This window comes from Triturus cristatus, chromosome 4_1, assembly GCF_964204655.1.
Source record: "Triturus cristatus chromosome 4_1, aTriCri1.1, whole genome shotgun sequence".
Classification (NCBI taxonomy): Eukaryota; Metazoa; Chordata; class Amphibia; order Caudata; family Salamandridae; genus Triturus; species Triturus cristatus.
The window spans coordinates 96,354,145-96,371,927 of NC_140585.1; the positions used below are offsets into that span (position 1 = coordinate 96,354,145).

The following is a 17,783-nucleotide window of genomic DNA, read 5'->3' on the forward strand; positions in this document are numbered from 1 at the left end:
CTCGGTTACACTCCTCTTCGTGATCCAACAGGGGGCACACACACAAGTCATAGTCCAATTCAGCTACCATTGTGATGGATAGGCAGCATCCATGGGACACTCGAATGTGCATGTTTGGCAGTGGAACCAGGGCTGGATGCAGGTGATGTAGGCAAGGCGGAATCTAAGCCGGTAAGTGATCCGCAGCACTGCCAGAGGCAGTGCGCTCAGTAAAGGCAGCATACATGCACGGTACTGTTCCTCGTGACAGGGGTTGTGCATGTGCCCGGGATGGCCTGCCATTGCGTTGATGCATCGTGTGGAACCGGCACTCTTCTGAACTGCAGTAGTTGTGTGGAGTATATGCCACACCTCTGAGCAATGATTCGATTGTGTGTACAACGTTGGGGAGAATGGGTTGCTGCTTCCCTGAGTGTCAAGGGCATCCCATGCGGGGGTACCTCAGGCAGGGGCTTCTGTGTGTGGGGTGTGGATAAGTTGGATAGTTCATTTGCACAATGCGTGGTGTGGGAGTCATCCCCATCTGCCATGGCATCTCTCTAAGGGTGTTCCAGCCGCGTTCAGGACCAAGGTCAGAGGTGCAGGTGTCCTCCCGCCTTCTGCATTGGTTCAAAGAAGCTTTCATCCCTAATTTTTGTCTTACGTTTTCGAAATGTGATGTGGCTTTGGCGCTAAGATTGGGACAAGGTCTTGCGCTGCTTGTGCAATCTCACTCCGTCTCTCTTCCTCACTCTTTCCCTCCCTCTCTCCCTCTCTTTCCTTAGATGGGCACATGACACACCTTCTTCTCTTGGATTTTGTCTTCCAGGCTGTGTCCTACAGATTGTCCAGTAAGGACCCGCTAGGACTCATCCGAATGGTTGTTTTGGCTTTTGTTTGAATTGTGTTTTGTATTGTTGATTGCATTGCTGTATGACTGATTCTCCATTTTCTGGCCACGCATGTATGTTGATTTTTCTGCTTGTGCGATATCAGGCAAGAAATTTTGTTTTGGGATTCATAGTGTTGGTGTGCAGTTTCTTTGTCAGGGGTTGGGGGGCTCGGGGTGGGGGTCTGGGGAGGGGGGTTGCGGGCCTGGGTGTGGTGTTGGTGGGTGTCGTGGCCCTCTGGGTATTACGTGTTGCATGGGCAGTTGCTCGGGGGTATCTGTTGTTCTTCATGTTTGGCTATGGGCTGTGCTTCCTTGTCTGGTGCTGGTTGTGGTCCGACTTTGCACCAGGTCAGAGCAGGTGGTAGTTTCCTGGTGATAACGCACCTTATCTCATGTTTTGTGTTCTTATCGCAGAGCTGGCTGGTCGCCGGGAATGTTGCGGAGTGATGTTGTTGCTGCTTTTTGCTCAGGAATGCCTACTCTGCATCTCATTAGCGATAGTTGCCGGGGTCATCCTTGGCGATGTTTGTTGCGGATGTTTACGTCAGAAAAGTGGTGCTGTCGGCTGTTTGCACTGGCTTGTGAATGGGGCAGTAAATTTATCCCGACTTTGGCTGCGATAAAGTGCCGATAACTTGGCAATAGCTCCTTGAGAATATGCCCCAAGGTGTTACAGAGAATGTGTGAATTTACTAGTGGAGTTTGGCCCCACAAAATGAATCTCAAATCAGAAGAAAGAATTTTCTGGGAAGTCAGAAATGAGTTGTTTGTTGATGATAGGTTACTATTTAGAGCTGGTCAAGTGGTCCCACCAATCAGTTTACAGAAAAGGGTTTTAAGGCGATGCCATGAGGGACACCTAGGTATTTCTAAAACTAAACAAAGGGTTAGAGTATTTATTGGTGGCCCAGTCTGGACAAAGACATTGAGCTGTTAGTCAGAGATGGTGTGGCATGTAATGATTCCGATAAGAGCCTTCAAACGTTCAAAACTCCATTGAGTCCCATTAACTTGCCCAGCATGTCATGGGAAAAAGTAGGACTGGACTTTCTGGGTCAGGTTTAGGGTCATAATGGAATGTATAAGTACATTCTAGTGCTTGTTCATCATTTCTCTAAATGGCCTGAAATCAAAATTGTTCAGAATGTGGATTGTGCTAATGTCATCCCATTTCTTGACAAGATATTCTCGAGTGAAGGGCTTCCCAAATGTATTATAACTGATAATAGAACACAATTCTTGCCATCTTCTTTCAAAGCTTTCCTTTATTGTAATTGTATTACACACAATACCACGTCGCTCTACCATTCTGAAGGAAATGGTTTAGTCAAGCGCTTTAACAGAGTGCACAAGGGTTGTATACAAATGTCTGTTTTTTTTTATATATATTTTTTTTTACAGAAGGTACAAAGCTCATCAAAAGAGTAGAAGAAATTCAAAATATTTCGTAGGAAAATATCCATACTCAACATATAAAAAAAAATACCTACACATATATTACATCCAATAAGTTAAATACCAGATATTATAGTAAAATTGTTTTTATCATACTAAACGTATAAATAAACAGAAGTAGCTATACATGTGCTACCTCCAAAGAACATCCTAGTTCATTCAAAATATTTCCATATACGTTCAAATCTTAGTAATGAGTGAAATAGTTCTAGTTTTAACTAATGCTTGTTCTCTTTCATAAATGTCTTTTATGAGAGCCAGCCATTGAAATAAAGTAGGAGGATTAGGCGTAATCAATTGTCAAGGAACAGTAATTCAAACTTGAAACTAGAGATTCAAAAATTGATTTGGACTTACAGAATTACTCCCAGTTAAATCACTGGCAACAGTCCTTTTGTTATGATGAGGGGTAGACAAGCTTTGAGCAAAAATCTAAGGGGCATATTATCAAGGTCCGGCGATAAATATCGCAAAGCGTGCTTAGATATACATCACCGGCTATCTCTGGAATTTATCGCCCGGTTAGCGCGTTATCAATAACGCGCATCACCGAGGCGATTAAAATTCCAGCGATAGGGGGGATATCGCCGTTTTCCACGGTGGAAAACGGCGATATCCTAGATGATAGGGCCTGTGGTCTTAGCCGCACAATCCACCCCCATGTTAGGTATGCCTTAGTCAGGAATTTAACAGACGTTAAATTCCTGTGTTAAGGCATACTTAACGTGATTTTAAATATCGCTAACCCTCCTTGTCAATATGACGAAGCTGGGTTAGCGATAGTTTCCCAAGGGAGTCTTGTCAAGCACGCCTCCTTTGCATCTCATTAGCAATGCGATGGAAGGCGTGCTGACACGGGGCGCTATTACCAGTAAACTGTCACTAACAGTTGTTAGCGACAGCTTGCTGATAGGGAGATAAAAATTTGGCCGCTTTAGCAACAAAAAGTGCCGCTAAAGCGGCGATATTGCCCTTGATGATATGCCCCTATGTTGGATGCTAGTTTCCAAACAACTTGAATGGTCACTTGATTCTATGGGGAGATAAATTGCCTTAACGCAAGAATGTTACAAAGAACGATATGACAGAATAAATTGTGCAAAGTTTTTGCCCTATAAATGTGGCGAGATGGTCAAGGTTCGCTTGGAAAAGAACAGCAAGGGTAAGAGTAGATTCACGTGTCCTTTATGCATTTGTCAAATTTATTGGAATTCAGTCAAACTAAGTGACGGAAAAGTCTGGCACATGAGTGGAGTAGTCAGATGTACATCCAAAGATAAACCACCAGGCAATGAACTCTTGGATTTTTGTGATAGAAACAGGGAGGTGTGTTTAGACTTTGATTATGGTGAAAATGAATTGGACACTATGCATGACGTTACTGGAAATTTAAATGGTGAGAGTAATACTGAGGTTAGAGAGGCAACATCTTAAACGCACTCGTTCTCGAATCACATGTCGGTTCGCAGGAATGACCTCATGCTAACCACGTTGTCAGATAACGCTGTGGACAATCAAGAAATTGCTGGCAGGTTTGGTAGACCCATTATCAAGCCCAAAATATCTGATGACTTTATAACAGTTTTATAGATTAACACCTTTCTTCTCTGTTCACTTGATTTCCTTTTCTCCCTTTTCTTCCTCTATCAAATGTAAAGGCGGAAGATAATAATAATAATTAGTATTTATAAAGCGCAACAGCAACCACAAGCAGAGGTGTCCCAGCGCTATAGCGAGAGGCATGAGAGGTGTAAAGCCAAAAGTTCTAACCAAGGCTAAAGAGCCAGGTCTTCAGGGTTTTTCTGAAAACCGGTTCAGATTGGATTAGGCGCATATTATTCAGCAGGGAGTTCCACAACTTGGCCGCCACCACTGTGAAGGATCTGCCCCATATGCGTGCTTTAGCAAAGCGAGGTTTGCAAAGCAAGTTCTGCGAGTTGGACCTCAGTGATCGTTTTTGTTGATAGGGGCATAAACGGCACTTAAGATAGTTAGGACTTCTGCCGTGCAGCGCCTGAAAGGCCATTGTTAAGGCCTTAAACTCAATCCTTTTCTCTACCGGCAGCCAGTGGAGCTGTCTTATGTGCAGAGAGATTTGGTGCCAAAATTGTACTCACCGATTTAATCTCGAAGCCGCATTTTGTACCATTTGTAGTCTCTTGACTAGATAGGCGGGAAAATCCAGGTATAGACAGCTTGCATAGTCCAGCCACAATGTCACTGTGGCATGGACAATGACTCTTCGACAGTCCTCCGGCAGTAGATGTAAAAATTTCCTCAGGTTTCTCAATTTACTAAAGCATGAGGCTGCCACCTGCCGTATTTGGGCTGCGAAAGATAGATCCGCTTCCCATTTTACACCTAGGTTTTTTGCCGTGATTGCTGGAGTAGCTGGCAGGCCCATTTCTGTCGGCCACGAAAGAGCAGCTTTCGGTGGGGGCACCTTGCCAAAGAACAACACCTCAGTCTTCTCTGCATTAAGTTTAAGTTTGTTATTGTTCATCCAACAGATGTCCCTCAAACATCCCTTAAACCTAATGAAGGATTCCGCAGAATGATCCTTAAAGGAGAACACCAGATGGGTGTCTTCGGCATATGATATTGCCTTCACTTCCCAATTTGCTATGAGCCAAAACAAAAGGGCCAGATATATGTTGAAAAGAAGCGGGCCCAGGGCCCATCTCTGCGGTAACCCTCACCATAGTGGCTTGGGTTCCGACTGAAAGGGTTGGAGGGCGACCCTCTGTGTGCAATCTTTAAGATAGGACTACAACCAGGTAAGTACCATTCCACTAAGTCCTATTGCTTTGAGTCTACCTACTAGAATTTGGTTGTGCATAGTATCGAAAGCTGTGGACAAGTTCAAGAGTATCAGCATTGCTGATGCTCCTGCATCCACAGTCATTCTTATTGACTCTGCCACCTCCAGCAAGGCTGTTTCAGATACTAAAACCGGCCCGAAAACCAGAATGCGTGTCATGCAGAATGTCATGCCCCTCAATGAAATTGGCCAGCTGTTACTGTACCATTTTTTCCAACATCTTTGCTGGTGCTGGTAATAGTGATATCAGCCGATAGTTGTTTAACTCCCCCTTATCCACATTGGCTTTTTTCATGAGGGGCAGTAGCAAGGCATGTTTCCATACATCAGGGAAGATGCCCGTGGAAAGTGAGGAGTTCCATATATGAATCAGAGTGTGGTTCACCAGATGGGCCAGCTCCTTCCACAATTTTGAGGGGCACGGATTCGCCAGGGACCCTGACTTACATCTCAGGATCTCCGCAAGGGATTTCTGTTGGGAGATTGGAAGAAAATCCGAGAAGGTATCTTCAGTATTACAGATACCCAATCCTTCTGTTTATTCTGTCTCCACCCCCTTCGTGAAGGTGTTGTAGACTTTCCGAATTTTACCGTCGTAAAAGTCCGATAGCTTCACACACAGTGAGGGGGACGGCTGTATTGAAATTTTCCAGCTCCACCGGTTTGGTAAAGGAGCTGACTATCCTAAAGATTTCCTTGCCAGAGTTTTCTGCATAGTTAATGCGCTTCACCAAGTAATCCCTCCTTGCCACCCTCATCAATTTAGGGAACTCTTTCAGGGCTTCCTTATATGCCAGTTTGGCCTTTGAGCTGTAATCTGTTCTCCACAAGTGTTCCACTTTCTGCCATCTACTTTTTTCCACTCTGAGAGTTTCAGAGAACCAAGGGGCCGAGGGAATTTTTCTCGTGATTTCGCTGCTGAGGCGGTGGTATCCAGGGTGGTGGAAATCCACCTATTTAGTGTGGGCGTGTCAATGTTCGGATTGCTTGTTAATTGTGGTTGACTCTCCCGCAATACTGGACCAAGGGTCTCAGCAGTTAACTTCTTCCAATTTCTTTTAGGCAGATAGCGAGTTCCCCCCCTTGATTTGGTTTTTCCAGACTGAATGAAAAAGGGATCAAGCAGGGGTCAGTCCAGACCAGTTGATATGGGCTCTGGGCTACCAAGGATGGATTGTTTGAAAACAAGGGATCTAAGGTATGGCCTGCCCTGTGGGTGTGGAGTTTTACATGCTGAAACATGTTTGCTTTATTAAGTGTCATGGAGAGCTGAGACGCATGAGTGCAACCAGGATCATTGAAATGCAGGTTAAAATCACCCAGCGTCGTAAAGTTGGAATATTGCAGTGACTTCTCGGTAATGAAGTTGCAGAGATCAGAGATTACACCTGGAGAACAGTCAGGAGGCCTGTATATCAAGAATGCCGCAAAGGATGCCATGGGGCCAATCTTTATACAGAAGGTTGATCTTTATACAGAAGTTGAAACTTTCTATCGACCCCATCTTACGCAGCGCTGAGGTGGAGATCTCCTAGGAGTCCTTCACAATAATGGCTACCCCACCTCCTCTTTTCTCCCCCTCCCTATTGGCGCAGCAGATTTTGAAGATGTGTTGTAATGATGTCATGTGGCGTGAGCCTCACACAGCTTTATTACGTACTGTATTCCACACCTCCACATTGTCACTCCACACCTAACATTCCACAGATGTCAGTTACATATTGTTTTGTATGACAGTTGCCTGTTAGCCTGTACCTCACCAGGACATGCCTGAGGTTAATGGTAATAAACTTCCGTTTACTAACTGCTGCCTACGGGTCATCTCTACAGTCGCTCATACCAATGTAAGCATATTATCTGAATTCCATATATTAACAGAGAAGGCTGGTTATAATATAAAATGTGTATTTCCTTTTTTTCAGGCCTATCAACTGAGAATTTTGATTTGACCAAAGGTCTGGCGATTGGCCTGCCTGTGGGGCTTACGATGCTCATCTCTGTTACTGTCGGGATCATCAACCGCCTCGGTAATCTACTGCACCGGTGCTATGTATGTGTGTGTGTGTGTGGGTGTATGCGTGTGTGTGTGTAACAATGGAACATAGGAGAAGTAAAAGTAGAAATGTGCCCTCTCCTTTCCTCTGTCACTGACATACCATAGTTCATTCACTAGCTTCTGCTCCTCGGGCACCACTCCCTGTTCCACACAGGTGCACTCACTGTATCAGGCACCGAGGTGGGCACACCTACCCTGGCACACTCACCCAAGCACTGATTCTAACCAAAGACTCTGTTTCTCCCCCACACACTCGCTCGCTGGTTATACAATCCCAGACACCGCTGCATTCAGTCGAGTCGCATAACGCAGGCCTCACGCACAGTCCCATAAGAAAGACCCTCAAAATATACTTCATCAGATGAAGATGCAAAAATGAAGACCTTAAAAAATATTTACCCACGAACTTGTTGACCTGCATCTTATCCCACCATCAGACACTTGAGGGGAGTGAGGAGAGGACATTTACTACATCGCACAAAAGACTAAAGTGAGTTTACATTCATTTTTAGGTCTCGCCTTGCTATCGCGTAAGCGATCGCATGGCGAGCACACGCACAATCACGCGCATCGTGCCGCCATGCAATCCGTTTGGCATCGCACTTCAAAGGGTCCGCTCCCCCGCCTGGAATGCGCTCCCCCACCCCCGCCAAGGGCGCGCCCCACGCTCCTCCGGGCTTGTTGTACTTTCACTTTAGATCATATCATGTGAAATACTGCAAAGTGAATTTCTTGAAATCTCGTGTAATTTTGCAGATTTTTGAAATTCCACAAAATACACACTTGTCATTTTGCACCACCTTATAGTAAATACCGCACATTTTCCCCTTTCCACAGCATAACTGAAATGCATAAAATGAGGGTCTTAGCTGCATTTTGCATACTGCACCATTGTTAAATTAATAGTGTTCCATTTTGTTTAAATGAATCTAATTTGTTAAGTAAATATTTCTCTTTTCATACTAATTTAGTTTGTTTTATTTGCACGTTCATCATGAAACTCTCTAATGAAAAAGATTTTGACAAAATGCCATCAGTGTATACCATAAATAGCTATAGACCCTAAAGTTAACCATGCCACCATGTGTATTGACTGTCCTTTTTGTTCCGAGTGCAAATAGCTGTCCATTAGTGATAATATACTTAATTTATAGCACATCCATGAATTTATTTATAATCTTCTTGGGAAAAAATTTGTTTCAGTGTAACCAGTAACCATAAGAAATCATTTTTTTTTTTAATAACAGATCATGGTTATGAATAAAAGCATCTTATAATTAGGATAGGAAATATGGGTTTACAGAGCAGAGGAAACGCAAGCTACAGCTTACTTTCTCTTAGCCGCATGTAGCACATTGGTCACAAACACCGTTTAACCTCATTGGGCCCAATTCACAGAATGAACTTAAGACTAAATCCTAAACTTACTACTTTGTGGTATTCACAGAATGCACTTACTACTTTTGGTATTCACAGACTGCACTTACTACTTTTGGTATTCACAGAATGGATTTACGACTACTAACTTTACGTCCGCACTCGGGCCGGAAATTCCGGCCCGGAGGCGGAGCTTCCGGCCCAGAGACGGAGCTTCCGGCCCGGAGGTGGAGATTTCGGCCATGGCTAAATCTCCGCCACCGGGCGGAATCCCCACCTCCGGGCCAGAAGCTCCGCCTCCGGGCCGGAAGCCCCGCCTCCGGGCCGGAAGCTCCGCCTCCGGGCCGGAATTTCCGGCCCGAGTGCGGACGTAAAGTTAGTAGTCGTAAATCCATTCTGTGAATACCAAAAGTAGTAAGTGCATTCTGTGAATACCACAAAGTAGTAAGTTTAGGATTTAGTCTTAAATTCATTCTGTGAATTGGGCCCATTGTCTTTGCCCATCCGCCCTGTCCCTCTGCTCGCCCATCTGTCTGTCATTGCGTTACGACGTTAATATCTCTTGCTTTTCATTCAGGGCTGAAAGGTGTACAACAGCAATAAATATGTATTTTCTGTACGGAATTTTCCCATATTTTTTGGAACACAAATTGTTTTTTTTGGCAAGATCTGTTTTTCCCCCCCCCCATGAGCTACAGATTATTTCGGAGTCTCGTTGTCTGCCTAAGAGAACACTTTTCCTCCTTTCTTGTGCCTGCATTGCATTTCTATTCAGCAACATCTAAGATTGTTTTGCTGTTGCAAAGAGGTGACTGTTCAAGAGCACCACTAGCCTCGACACAGTCAAAGCTTAGGAAACCTACATCCACATTCGCACTTTTAATGCCATTTGCTATCACTACCTGTTATATAAGGACATGGTATCTACTACACGACCAAATATTTTTTTTAATGCCTGTAGCATATAATTAGTACTGTAATTCTGCAATGTCACCAAGAAGAGTCAGCGAGCCAGACAAGAGACATCCGAGGAATTAGAAACCCAAGCATTTGCAACGCAATAGATCTCGCATTTATACGAGTTTGAGCTATTGGCATTGTACTTGACAATGCTTTTTATTTAAGTATGTTTTTTTTAAAACATAAATAAAAGCCACTGTCATTTACAATGCTAATAGCTCAAACTCTCGCAAATGCGAGACCTATTACATTGCAAATGCTTGTTACAGTTAGACGTGGTGTTTATCGTGGCCATCTAATCTTGGATTGGCCAATGCCTGAGTATGACAGTGGGAGGAAAACCCAAGTGTAACTTTAGAGGGCGCTTGCTACATTTTCAGGGAGCCCCAAGATCTGCAACAGCATCCTTGCATGCATCGAATTACTCCATTATTGCTTCATTCATGAAAATGATAATAATATTTCAACGTAACCTTATTCCCTCAAGCCCTGAGTTAATCAAAAGGTAAGAAAGGTATTTAAACATGTCCAACATATAATGTACAGTGTACAGAGCCAGACAAAAGAATGGGGCACACGGGGGAGCACAGCGCATACACAAGACAATAAGTGCAGACATTATCTTTCATTAAGCTGTTAATTACAATGCAGTGTTACAATCAGGACTATTCCGCTGTGTCACAGCAGAGGTGGACAACAAATAGGCTGTAAGCGGCCTCATGATATCTTTTGGCCGTGACGACATCAAATAACTCCAACTGCCCATTGCAGTCAACCATCTCCTTAATCCTCTGTTTTAGCAGAAGTGAACCCTTGTTTCCCCAGTTCACAGCCACTCTCCGCTTTGCAGTAACAGTGCAGCTGCCACAAAGTGTCTGTGAGCTGCTTAGAGTGGCTGGACATAACCGAGGAGACCAACTTGTGGGGTGTGTGGGACAGTTTCCGACACCATAGTTGTAAGGGCATTCGATATTTTGGCCCAAAAGCGATACACTTCGAGGCATGGCCAGGCTAAATGTGGAACATCAGCCTGTGCCGCTCCACAGCTGGAGCAGACGCAGTTCATATCGGAGCAGCTGCACTGGAGTGTCATACGCCTGATGGAGGGATTTAAAATGGGTGATGCGGAGACTGCCGTTGTGCGTAAGCACGCCAGTGAGTGCACAGCAGACGCCCCCTCCTCAGCAATCAGGGGCCTGTGTAGTATCGCATTCCATTTGTCAAGAGCCTGCTGGTGCTGGCGTGCCTTTGCCTCAGCATGCCAGTGTAAAGTGTTGTGATAAGATGTGGAAGCGTTGCCCGCTGGTAAGCAGGACCCAAAGCGTGTTTAGGATGGCAAGTTCAGCGGGGAACAACGTGTCTAGGGGCATATTTACAAGGAGCCGAAAAGCGGCCATAATTTTATCGCTATATTAGCAAGGTCACGCTAACGCGTGAAACCTTGCTTTAGCTTGGGGATTTCTAACGCCCAGCTTTGCATCTCTAATGAGATGCAAAGTGGGCGTTCCTGACCTGACATGACAGGAGAAATGTCGCTAAGCGACATTTCTCCTATCATCAAGCCCCACACTATGAAGCATAGCGTCAGGAAAAGTAGTGATAACACCTGTTATCGCTACTTTCCTAACACCAGCTTCAGGACTGACTTAGCCCTGATATCCTATGGAAGGAGGATATCATGGCTAAGTTTGTCAGTCCATATCAACAAAGTAACGTGAGATTATCACTAGGTTTCCAGCGATAATCTCACGTTAGCCAGTTAGCGTGAGGATTTTTATCGCTATTGAGATAAGCGTTGCTAATAGCACGCTATCTCAGCGATAAAAATCCGCGCAAGCCGGCGATAATTATCCTAGCGCCAAGTGCGCTTTGCGATAATTATCGCCGGTTGTTGTAAATATGCCCCATAGGTGCTTCAGAGCACCTCGCAGACAGAGATATGTGAAAATCAGGAGAGGGGTTTATGCTCAGCTAGCAGCAAATTCTGGGAGTGAGATGAAAGACCCGCCCGCGAACACATCCCCCATGGGTGCAAGGCTGCTGCCCTTAAGGATAGCCAGAGCCCCGCATCTTGTGTGACAGACAAATCCGGGTGGTGCCCAAGGGGAAGTGCTGGTGCATAAATCAGCGTCTCTTTGGCCCAGGCACTCAGAGTGTGCCATGGCTGGGTTGTGCATTTTATTGTGTTGATCTCCGAGCGGGGGACCTGTTTTGTGGCAGAATGGCAATGAGAGGGCAAGGGTACGCATCATTCAATTGAACAGCCAGATGTGGTACATAATCATGGTGGTGGTGCCAGTAGTGTTCAAAGTGTGCTTGGGCACAAAGATAATATAGATACAGATCTGGGGCCCCAAATCCACTCTGTGCATATGAAAGTGTCAGTGCAGCATTTTATCCTGGCTTGTTTTCCCGCCCATGTGAAAGTTATCATATGTGATTTTATAGTTTTGAACTAAGTGTTATAGAGGTGAGATTGGAATATTAACAAAGAGGTATAGAAACCGCTGCAGGATTATCATTTTTAGAAGCCCAATTCTGTCTGCCATTGACTGTGCGAGTTTGATCCATCTAGTGACTTGTTCCTCTATATGGGCTATTGCTCTGCCATAATTCTCCCGCATAACAAATCCGGGTCCAAATTCCTAAGTATGTGATGGGGTCATCACTCCATTCCAATGGGAAATCAAGTGGGAACTGTTGGGTGTGCAGTGTTAATGTCAGGATAACTGATTTCAATGAATTCATACTTAACCCTGCATAATGCTCAAAGCTATATGAGGGCATATTAGCAAGGAACAGGGAAAATTAACGCTAAGGGCGCTTAGTGTTCATTTTTTTAACGTCCGCTATCGCTGGATAATATCGCCTGGTTATCACATTATTAACAACGCTGACCGCCTAGGCGATAAAAAATCCAGCGACAGCGGTATTTTGGGAGGTTATCACTGGTAATGCAGCGATAAAACTACCAGGATAGGGATATCCTTGTTGATAGCCCATGGTGGACTTAGCCATGTAATCCACCTCCCATTGGATTACATGGCTAAATCTGAAAATTAGCAGACGTAAAAAAGCAGCGTTAACCGTGGTTAGCGCTGCTTTTTTTGTCTCTAACAGGGTTAGCGTGAAGCTTGATAATAGGAGAAATGTCGCTTAGCGACATTTCTCCTGTTATTTTGCTCTGGAACGCCCACTTTGCATCTCATTAGAGATGCAAAGGGAAGCGTAGTGAAAAAGGGTGATAACATGCGATTTTGCATGTTAGCACCCAGTTGTTGATAGGGCGATATTTTTATCTCCACTTCTTTGGCTTTTAACGCCAAAAAAGCGGAGATAAAGCCCTTGTTAATATACCCCTATATTCTCTGATTACTGGAGCTAAATGTGTTGTGGGGTCACCATGTCATCATCATATGCTGATGGGTTACAGGTGACAGCACAGGGCCGAATCTGTGACGCTGCCTTATTTTGCATGCTAGCGCTTCAAGGGTGTGGGTAAACAGCAGTGGGGACAGGGAGCAGCCCTGCCGCGTGCCTCTACTGATACGCAATGGTGTTGCTACCAATCCATTCATTCTCAGCCTCGGGCTCGGTCCAGTATGTAGTCATTCTACCCACTTAGTAAAGGTGCGGGGCATACCCTTATGTTGTAACATGGAAAAAAGGAATGGCCACTGGTTTGGTTTTATATGCTCTCTCTACGGCCGGCTGTTCCTCCACCACCTTTCAGATGTGCAGGTAGCAGGCTGCAGGGGCCCAGACACGCAAGCGGGGCAGCGGTCACAGCCTGGCTGACTTGGATGTATCTTATGTGTCCTCAATATTCGTGCTGCAAAGTGGCGCAACGCCTCTCAGCCAGTGTGGTCCCCGAGACTTCACAGACTCGTGAAGCTCTGTGTCACATACTATCAACTGGCTTTTTCTTCCGTTCAAGTCCAGCATCCCAGCTCAGGTCTCAGCCCTCCAGCATCATGTGGGCTCCACAGGTCTTCACATATTCATCACAACACCATGTGGGGTTCACCACAGCACTCTAATCTTATAACAGCCTTTATCAATTTGTAGTGTTTGTGCCTTTGAATTGTAGGATGAGCCTCGTCGGGAACCACATAGATCTTCCTCGCGATCCCCGCACCTTCAAGTCTCCACTACACCCCCTCTTTGGGCACCATCAATTAAGGTTGACGTGGCGAGTAACTTTCCCGGCTGCCACGGGCCCCGACCTGGGAGCGAGTCAATGGCCCGACACTGCCGGCAGAACTATTTACATGCCCCAATCAGGACACACAGTTGGGACACACAGCCACCTGGTCAGACCAGCCACAGCAAACACCACTCCGTCACGTCTTTTACGTAGGCTCTTGCCCTTGGGTGCAGGCCTCACAATATTTCACAGGGGCAGCAGTCATGCCGGGAGGCCATATGTCCGGCAGGCACTGACGCAGCCACACAGCCCTTCCGGTGCTTCTCGGGAGTGTAGCTCCGAATTCATGTGACAGCCTCCTGGCAATCCACGGTCATTTCCATTCCCCTTAGTTCACCCGCAAGGGCTGTCACCACTTGGCTAGCACTGGTATTTGGTCACAGCCACAGGGCAGCAGTGGCCCCCCACACCACCAATGTCCGATGCCCGGACCGCTCATAATATGCTGAGCGACTAACCTATGTTTTTGCAGAAGTCCACTCCTGCCATCCAGGACATTGGCTCTAACTCTGTCCCTGCTGAGCCATGGCTCTGTTTGTGCCAACACTCAACACGAGGCGCTGCGGCCACACTGCCAGAATCAGGCCGGCTCCAGGAATTTTTATTTGGGTGGGCCAACGGTGCATCAGGGTGAGCCACTGCGGGCCCGATTTGCCGCTTATATATCATTGGCAGAGTCACTATGAGGGCCAAGGCTCATGTTTGGGTGGGCCTGGCCCACCCGGCCCACCCTCTAAAACCGGGCCTGGCCAGAATGCAGTATTTTCAGGTGGTTTCAGGGCAAAAATACTCCCAGCAGAGTCCCCATAACTTTCCCAAGACTCTGTGTTGATTATTGTGCAGACATACACCGCAATGTAAAGGATAATTGTAGGATTCTGCTCCTGGCTGGCAGAGCTGCACTAATGTGCGGCCATCTTGCCCTGGGCTCAATAGCACCCCTATCAAAAGATAACCATGGACATCACATTGTTTTGTTCATTTAATACATTTTCATAATTTTATATCTTTTTATCAAATTCAATGTAACATGCATCATTACAAAATATTACAAAGTAATCATGTTTTTTTAGCGAATCAAAAAAACAATAAAAGCCAATTGCTCAATCAGAATAAACCCTACTCAACTCCTACACCTCACATACATACCATTTATGCATACCCAATCCAATTCAATAAAACGGTAATTTGGCTGTCAAAGCCTTAAAAGCACACAGGAAAGTGACAATACAAAAGATAAAAAGAGTAAAATCTGAATTTCTCAATTCATAGATTCATCGTAAAAAAGGTTATTGACATATATGGAATCGTCAAGAAACTCTAACGAAATACTGGTCATGTAAGCAAGCTACAATTGCTAATAAATCAGAGGACATACCCATATCCCTGAGTACTAGTACTTGCCATAGCTTAGGACGTGGACCAGATCAAAAGCTGATTTTGAATCGACAAAAGCAACATATAAGTCGCCTTTGCTGATTACAACTGTTTTCCAATAGTTCAATAAGAAATAAAACACTTTGTCAACAGTAAATACCTTCCTCCTAAAGCCAGCTTGATATGGGCTTAAGATGTTATCTGAATATTTCCACTCCTGAATCTTGGCTTAAACACATTGACCAAAAACTTTTTGTGTTTGATTGATCAGACTGATCAGTCTGTAATTCCCAGGATGTGATCTATCCCCTTTTTCTTTTAATCGGAACTACTACCGTCCCTTTCTAGGAGTCCAGAATTGGAGCTCGACTAGCAATTACTCAAGCAGACTCAACCACGCAGTCCCAAAGAATACTTAATGACCAACAAGAAGATGATTAGTCTTTCTTCTACAGGAGTTGTGTCTCGGCTGCGAGACTCCGCAAACGATCATGGTCAACACTAGGCATGGACAGAGTTTGCGGAGTTCACGGAACGCCGCAAAGTGGCAGAAAATCTCAGCCATGCTCTGCGGAGTTCCGCCAGCGGTGGAGTCTGATAAGTTGTGCTGCTTGCACTGGTTTTTTAGCACTGGGAATTTGTCCCATGCTGTAAAATCAGCACAAACGGCAATGCCCGTTGCGCCAGAGGGGGCTGCTGCTTTCTGCTGCTTGAGTAGATATTTTACTCAAACGGCAGCTTCGTCAACGCGAGTGGCAGAATTCTCAACATGAGCGGTTGCGACCTTCCACGACCACTTGCATTGGGAAATCTCACCGGAAGGAGGTCTAGCACGCAATATTTTCTTGGGAGCGCTCCTCAACTTTACGTTGGTGAGTCATTCGAGAGTAAAAACTCTGCTCCGCGTCACTTCGCTGAGTTTTTTTCAACTCTGCGGTGAGCGCCTAGTGGGCAAAACTCTGCGAATTCTACCAGCGGAGCAGAGTTCTTCACCCACCCCTTTCAATACACATTTTGGTTGAGATTTTGATTTCCAACCCCCTTCTTCAGTCTATTTTCATTCCAATATGGACATGGGGTTTGTTCCAGATACAGTACAGACATTCTTTACATAAGGGTCAGTTCAACAATATGCACATTTTTCCAATTATAAAATAATCCATACACCTGTGTTGTCTTACAGGTAAGGATACCAGATCCACCAAATTCACAGGTGCCAATAGTTCACTTCCTTACTCACAACCACTTTAACGACTACAGTTCCCTCACCATTGGTCTCCCATATTTACATGTAATGTCAAAAGTCTAAAAGCCAATCATCAGCACCGTATGTGCCAAGATAGCCTACCCTCGCCAGTCATGTCCCTCACCATGTGCTCATAGGGTGCAGTCCATTCATTAAGCTATCCTCTCATCCATATATTCATCCTTCTTCAGTTGATTAAATCTGCTCATAAATCAAGAGTCAGGGAAACTAAAGTGTGTGCACTATACTGAATCGCATTCCTGGATACCTATATTCTGAACATAAAAAGCGACAAAACAAATATAAGATGGCACTCTAATTACTTTCTCATAAACACTGGTGTACTATGTCAGATGTGATGTAAATACCGATATGAAGAGCCATTGGAGGTTGGTCTCCGATTCACTTTTTGAATAGTTCCCAACAAGCTTACTATTGTTGAGAAGAAATTTGCAAACTTTTTTTATCACATTCTTAGCTCCCCTCAACAAAGTGCATTAAAACAAAACAAATCTTATATAGTGCTGAAAAAAGATGGGCTTGCAACAGTGCCCCCACCCACTAACCCATTCTTGATATAGACCGCCTACTTGAAAGAAAGAAGACAGGGCTCTGCACCAATGTCAGGGACACTCTATACAACACTTATATACTATCTCAGATATAGATTCTATAGCAATAGGAAGATGTGAATATCCAATTTACTGTTCAGAATAATCTCAACATGCTTACTTTTGCCAGATAGGGGGTTCGCAAACTTTCCAGACACATGAGTCCCTCCACCAGGATACATTCATTACTGCAGAAAGAATTGAAGTGTACAATCTTAATTAGACTTCACATCATTGCTCCAGCTGGCTATCTGCTTCTCTCTGTATGCCCCATAATTCAGAAGATAAGGAGCACGATTTAAGCATGGGTTCCATGAGTGCGGTTGCTGCCCAATAATGATTCTATGGTGAGAGTTAGCAGTCAATATCAAATAATGTTGTCATCCAATGAAAAACTCTCCAATCCATCCAGGGAGCACTACAGATCAAAGTCCACCCCCCATGAGTGTGCTGTGGATTGCTGGCTTGCAGGGAGACACCCACACAAACCTCATTAGGACACACTGAGTCACTGGGCAAATGGCGGGACACTCACACATGAGTATAGTTGGTGCGGCACTGCCGTTACGCGGCCCTGCCCCGTTTATTTATGGTATAAGGTCATGTGACCTGAGAGCAAACAACAATGGGAATACACTCTCGGGGTGCGAGACACCCCTACGACAATAGCAACATTATATTTCTCCTTTAACTTAAGAGAAACAAACAAAATAAACAAAAACAGTACTTTAAAGCACACAAAACACTGGTGTCTGGAAATGTTTCTGGCTTCATCTCTTGATCCCTCCAACCGACACCCTGG

General features: G+C 44.9%; 1 protein-coding gene across 1 annotated transcript in view; it reads left to right on the forward strand.

Moving 5' to 3' along the window:
• LOC146839639 (uncharacterized) overlaps nt 1-17,783 on the forward strand; it is a 296,238-nt gene that overhangs the window by 192,866 nt on the left and 85,589 nt on the right. The window contains exon 4 of the mRNA XM_085650375.1: nt 7,070-7,174. Coding sequence (XP_085506501.1) covers nt 7,070-7,174 — 105 coding nt within the window. The remainder of the gene's footprint in view (nt 1-7,069; nt 7,175-17,783) is intronic.